The sequence below is a fragment of the Gavialis gangeticus genome, unplaced genomic scaffold (assembly GCF_001723915.1).
Source record: "Gavialis gangeticus isolate Ggan-Ray unplaced genomic scaffold, GavGan_comp1, whole genome shotgun sequence".
Taxonomy (NCBI): Eukaryota; Metazoa; Chordata; order Crocodylia; family Gavialidae; genus Gavialis; species Gavialis gangeticus.
The window spans coordinates 46,030,566-46,037,354 of NW_017729033.1; the positions used below are offsets into that span (position 1 = coordinate 46,030,566).

A 6,789-nucleotide genomic window follows, 5' to 3' on the forward strand; every position below is an offset into this window, starting at 1 on the left:
CCTCCCCCCCAAGGATCCATGTGCTAATTAAACCCCCTCTCATTACTGGAACCTGCATTCTTATCATGAGTCCTGGCATGCTCCAAAAGTTTATATGCAGATGAGGTGCAGGGCAGCTGAGGGATTCTGGATGAACTATTTGGGGCCCTGTGTCATAATGTTTACCAGGCACACATCATGATCCCTCATCCTGGGGGTTTCACACAACTGAGACCCAGCATCCACAGCTGCAAGATGCTGGGTCCCTGTCATGCTAGGACCCAGAGTCAGCAGCTGCTGGGATTAAGAGTCCCCTCAGTTGCAGAACTCCCAGCCCTGGCTGGGCATTGGTGTACCCCTGTGACTGACAGGGCTACCACCCACAGGGGAGACCCTGCTATGCATGGAAATTAAAGCTTAATAGGAACCAGCTCTAAAGTTGGTAGACGTTTTTGAGGTCTAACTTTGTAGGTGGTTGGAGTCTTTTATGGAATGTTGGCTACTTTGCACATGGAGCTGGTCTTAAGATAATTGTGCATTTAAACAGTTAATTGTGCAATACCTGTAACATGTAAAAGGGGCCAGATAGACATATTTTCTAATAATGTACCTAAATGGAAAAGTATTGGTATTACTTTTAGGCTGTAAAGAAGCATTGCATTTCTCCTGGGGAAAAAGTCTTTTGTCTTGGGATCCTATAGATCAGGGGTGGGCAATTATTTGGATCTGAAGGCCATGTAGGGGAGTTTTGATGAGTTGGCACAGGCTGGGTCAGCATTTTCTCCCCACCCCCCTGCTGCAACAGCTTACCAAAACTCCCTATGGCACTGCAGGCAGATGGGGAGTAGTATTCAGGAGCGGGAGGGGTGGACAAGGCTGGGATTACAGGGCTGGGTCACAGAGCAGTGATGGCTCTGGGGGATGGAGAGGCAGGTGTGTGCACGTGCATGTGATGGGGGCTGCCTGGGTGCTAGGTCCCAGGAGCCTGCTTTGGGTGAGGAGAAGGAAAGGAGGGGGTGGGATTGTGTGCTGCAAAGCTCACTTGGGTGGTGCAGTTTGCACTGCTCCCATGATGCTCCACATGGGGCCAAGCCCTGCCAACTTGCTGTGGGGCAGTCAGTGCTGTGGTCCTGCTGTTCTGCTCTCCCTGCTTCCAGCAGTGGCTCCTCCTCCTGATCTTGCCTCAGCCATGCTGTGCTGCACCACTCCAGTTGGACAGACAGGCAGGCAGCTTCAGCTGGGCAGCTCCTGCTCCAGTGCGTAGGGCTCCAACACCTGAGAAGGCTGGGAGCTAGAGCCAGAACCCTGTGTCCTGGGGCAGGAGCAGTGTGGCACAGCAGGGTAAGATCAGGAGCAGCTTCCAGCCGGGTTGTTCCTGGTGTGGCTGCAGCCAGGTGGTGTTCTGCTTCCCTTGCCTCCATCGGCAGCTCCTGGGGGTGGCAGGCGAGTGGCTCCTGCTTCCACATGCAGGGCTTTTGTTCCAGCTGCTGGCTGTCTTCCACTGGAAGAAGCAACTTCCACTGGCTGGGAGCTGGGGCAGGAGCCACTTGGCTGAAGCTCCTTGCTCAGAGTGGTGCAGCACAGCATGGGAGGGGCAAAATCAGAAGCAGAAACCACCCGCTAGAGGTAGGGTGAGCAGAGCAGCAGGATAGGAAGGAATTTTTTCACCTCCTTGCTGCTATGTATATCAAGGGCTTTATGTATTTTTCTGTGCATTTTTTCTGCATCAAGGGTTGGCTGCAGCCCAGGCTAGGGATTTTGAATGTGGTGTGCCAGTGCTTCTTTTGGGACTTAAACCTAGAGTTTCCTGGCTAAAGGATCTTGTTCCTCCACTCAGAGTTAGACTGATTGCCATATTTAGAGCCAGGAAGGAATTTTAGGGTCAGATGTCTGTCTACAGACCCCATATCCAATAAGAGTTTCTGTTTATGAAGTTAATTTACGAAGTGATATTTCCAGAAAGCAGTGTCCTCAATTGAAAAGTTCTGGTAGTCTCTTATTGAGAGCTGCTTCATACTGGTACTTCACAGGAAGTGACTGAATTTCAAGCCAAAGAGGGATAATCTGTAAAACTGTTGTAGCTTTGGAAAGGCTGCAGTTGTGATTTATGCTTTACTGGTGCATATTAGGTTGTGCTGTGTTTCAGAAAGCAGTGTGGATTTATTTAAATATGTATTTTAAACATTTTTTCTCCCCTGTGATTTAGTATAACAACAAGAAACTGTTTTAAGTATCTTAATGTTGTTTTCCACACATGATTGAAATTCTCTGTAAGAAAAATAACTAATTCTCATTGGTTAGCATACATATTAAAATATGTTTGTTTTGAAATCAGATACATTGTTTATACTAAATTTGGTACTTTACTTAGCCAGTTTGAGGAGATATATGATATCCTTGCACATCTTTTGGAACAGTTTTAAATGTTAACATATTTATTCAGATTCAGGCATTCACATTTTTATTATGTTAGAAAATGATAAATTATTCTTCATTTTATTAGATCATAATTATTTATTGGCATTGAGTCTAGCTTATGTTGGATGAAACTTGGAATTAAATTAAGTTTGTATAAAGAGAATTTTAAATTTATAAGTGCTGCTTACATAAGAAAAATAAATTAAACCAATTAATTGAACAAAAGCATGAATGGCAGTCAATAAACTGAAGATAAATTTCTGGTTAGCCTGGGCTAAATTTTTCACATGTGTTGAGGTGTCCGAAGTTGTACATGTGAACATTATTACATTTTCAAAAGTGCCTAACCAGATCAAGAACCAAACTCTTTTAAGATGATTTTTTTAGAATTATAGAGTTAATCATCTCCGCCAGTGACTTTTATTCACAAATTGAAAGAGGAAAATAATTTTTTTGCTTTCCCAACTGTCACATGGCATTTCAGCATTGAATTAATTTGTTCAACTGAAGAAAATAGTCTCTCTGGACTTCCTGGCTGAACTGAAACCAAAAGGAATTAAGACAAGTTTTTGTGCACAAAAGAAACTGAAAGTTATTTACATTTGGAAACACCAGTTTTCCTTCACTGTAAAGACAGATTAAATTTTTCATATTTTATATGTATATTTGGGAAGGGGGGGTGTGACAAATAGATTTTGAAAGATCTGTGAATATATACTAACCAATTTTTGTTTATTCACATGCAAGTTTTGTGGTCAACTAGTGATTTTTATCTTCTTTTTTTATTTTTCTTTGAGATTATAAACCCACAAAAACAAGGAAATGAAAACTTAAATCACCTAACAATACCCACCCTTGACTTTCACCCACAGGCACACCCTTTACCACTACCACAGCACCAGCAAACTACAGAGCATACACCATAACATCATTTCTGCCCTTATGCAATGGGTGTGGGAGTGGGCAGCTTTGTTTAGTGTGAAGAGGAGCACAAGGCAAATAGTGGAAGCGTGGGAACAAGTAGTTCAGATTTTTTCAGGTTTTCTTCACAACAAGGAGGGTTAAAATAATAAAAATAAGTAATCATTTAAATACAATTTAAGCTCTTGAAAAACTATTGTGTATATGTACTTTTCAAGCAAGATCACTAGGAAGAAACGGGACATTTTGACTTGAGTAGTGATACTTTTAAAATTAATTTTAAAAAATTGAATAATATCCCTTTGCCTGAGAGGTGGGCTGTTGTGACTGTTTACAAGGAAGATAGAAAAAGAAGAGGGACTACATAAGGCACGTTTCTTAAAGGGGCCACATTTAAATGTAACTTTCTTTTATTAAACAAATCTATTTCCAAGTGGGTGTTGTAAATTTGGAGCAAGATGCAAATACATTCTTTGTAAAAAAAATAAAGAATCTGCCTCCCTGCTTAAGGTGAAACTGTTGATGCTTTGTTAGTGTGTTATAGATACCTATTTATGTTCAAGTAAATACTTGAATAATCACATCTGTAAAGTAACATAACGTTAAGGCCTGATATCTGTCAGTTCTGTTTTAGAAACCTGAGAGTCTCTCCAGTACTACAGTTTTGATTCGCGCTATGGGAGCAGTCAGCAACATTTTCAGGCTGTGGGCTGGAATGACCCATCTCAGGTTGGAGTTGGGCAGATGCCAGGACCCAGCAGCTGCTGCTTCTTCCTGCCACAGTTCAGGGGAAAGTGCTGGCTGCTAAAGCCCCATGTCTGCAGGCCAGATCTAATGGCTCTGTGGGTTTGATCCAGGTAGTGGGCTGTAGGTTGCTGACCTCTGCCCTATGGTGTTGCACTAGATCTGAGCCCCCTTATATTTGAAATGGAAAACTGTTGTTCAGATGCACAGCCTTCTCTTGCTGACTGTTTATCAAATGCTCATTTTTAATCTTATATTTTAAAAATTAATAAATACTTTTAGGAAAATGAGAAGTGTGTTTATACATCTATATACACATTGTACTGCTAGCTATAAAATGTGCATTTGACTAGAAAGGCTTCATGTGTGCCGGAGCATGTTTTCTATTTTACTTGCAAAGTTTGTTATTCAAGCCATATGTCATCCATAAATGTAATAAATCTGTTCATTTTCAGGTTCTTTTGCCCCCCTCCATGCGTGTATCTTATGGGTAGTGGATGGAAGAAAAAAAAAGAACAAATGGAACGGGATGGTTGCTCTGAGCAAGAGTCACAACCATGCGCTTTCATTGGAATAGGAAACAGCGACCAAGAAATGCAGCAGCTAAACTTGGAAGGAAAGGTAGAATAAATAGAATTTCTTTTTCAAATTACTGTTAGCGACATTATAACCAGTATCATAGCTTCCTGAGACTGCACCTATTTTCTGTTCATTTGTATAATACCAAGAATTGTTTGGAGAAAACTTACTCTGTACTTAGAAAAGCTCTTTATTGTAACTATTGTATTGTCCTTGTGGACTTGTTCAAGTATCCCTGGTTGTTAACAGTCCACTCCTCCAGCTCAGATATGGTTATGTGAAATGCATCCTGGGTAGTGCTGTTAGCTTCCCAATGAGTCAGTGTGTCGTCTTTTCCCTGGCCCCCAAAAACTGTAATAAATTAAGCATTTGAAGTTGGGTAATGAGCAATACGAGTAAAGAGTAAATTAAGAAATACCTTACATTAAAATAATGCAGAATTTTCCCACATTCGTCTCATTATGCTTCAGAAAATAGTAGTGTTGCTTCCTTAGGGAATTGCTATAGAACCATATTTCAGTGACTTTGTTTAAGGATGCATTACATCCATGGTCTCTTTTCTTCTAAGTTGCATATAAGTTTGTTATCTTGAACTCCAAACGTATCTGAAAAAGAAACAGTGATCTGTTCTCATCTGCAGAACTATTGCACAGCCAAAACATTGTACATATCTGACTCAGACAAGAGAAAGCACTTCATGTTATCGGTAAAAATGTTCTATGGCAATAGTGATGACATCGGTGTGTTCCTCAGTAAACGGATCAAAGTCATCTCCAAACCTTCTAAAAAGAAACAGTCACTGAAAAATGCAGACTGTAAGTATTTAGTTTTCAGGCCTTTGCTTTAGTTGGTGCACTTGACCCTCCCCCCCGTGACTTCTTTTTTGTTTGAGGCTTACAATCCAAAGTAAGATGATTCATTCTATATTTTCCCAATTTTACTGCAGTATATTTCAGAACTTTATACCCTGATATTTTATTATTTTCCCTTCAAGTTATGTCGTTATACTGTAAATCGGTTAAATAAGATTACCATTAACAATTTAAGCTCAATTCCTTCAGTAGACTATAGGTGTATAAGTACCTACATAGTCCAGAACATCCTTGTTTCGAAGTTCTAAGGCTGTCAGACACAGCAAGGAGTTTAAGCTCTCCTGCGCTTTAGGATGTTGATAGGTAATCTCTCCAACTCTGTACTGCTTCTAAATATTGCTATTAACCTCTCAATTTTGCTTACATTTAATGTCAACCTTCTTTTAATATATTTTGTGTGATTACCTTCAAGATGTTCACTCTCAATTAGAGTTCAGAATGAATTGTTCCTGTATATCTTTTATCTAGGCCCTCCTGAGGTCATTTAACTTACTCAGTACTTTTAAGTTTCCTTTTCACTTTCCCCTTGAGTTTTTTCTTTATACCATTGATGCACCTGGAGTTGTGGCCTATCTTACTTTTGATCCATTGGATTAACCTTTTAACACCAAGATTCCAATATTATAATCTAATTTTTTTCAACCCAGGTGCTCCTTTTGGAGTTTACAGTTTAGTGTATTGGGGCGTTAGGCTCACAAAGGGGCTTAGTGTGGAAAGCCGAGGACTCATTTCCCACCCATATTGCAAGCATCTTACTGGTTTGATGGTTAAAATAGCAGATGTCTTTCAGAATATTTCTCAACTCCTCTTTCTTCTAATTTTAGTGCTAAAGTTTATTAGTAGGGAGTTTCCAGTCCCATCTACCAGTCCAAATGCCTCTCCTCAGCTTTTGTGGTACTGTTTAGTCTTCTGCATATCAGTTAGCCCCAAAATCATTTACTCTTCTGCTGAGTAGGGAATGGGGAAAAGTAATTGAGCTACTAAAAAGGGAAATAGGAGAAGGGAAAGCTGGATGGGAGGAGATAAGTGTAAAAATATAGAGGAGCAAAAAAGAATAGGAAAAAGAAATCTCAGGAAAAGAAGGACGAGGAAAAATGAACTGTAAAGGAGAGAGCAGGATCTCTGTAAAATCCTGATGTAGTAGGGCCTATGAATGGTGGGATGTGTCTGTCATTCCCAGCGAAGCAGGGATGCAGTAAAAAATAGTAAGAAACCGCTGTCCTAATAACTTCTCAACACATCAGTCACTCATTGCTCACCTGGGGGGGGGGGGGGG

The 6,789-nt window shown here is 40.5% G+C and overlaps 1 protein-coding gene across 4 annotated transcripts in view; it reads left to right on the top strand.

Annotated features, from left to right (window-relative positions):
- RBPJ (recombination signal binding protein for immunoglobulin kappa J region) overlaps positions 1 to 6,789 on the top strand; it is a 156,172-nt gene that overhangs the window by 118,664 nt on the left and 30,719 nt on the right. For all 4 annotated transcript variants that reach the window (XM_019526179.1, XM_019526177.1, XM_019526180.1 and 1 more), the window contains 2 exons: positions 4,518 to 4,683; positions 5,282 to 5,456. In XM_019526179.1, coding sequence (XP_019381724.1) covers positions 4,518 to 4,683; positions 5,282 to 5,456 — 341 coding nt within the window. The remainder of the gene's footprint in view (positions 1 to 4,517; positions 4,684 to 5,281; positions 5,457 to 6,789) is intronic.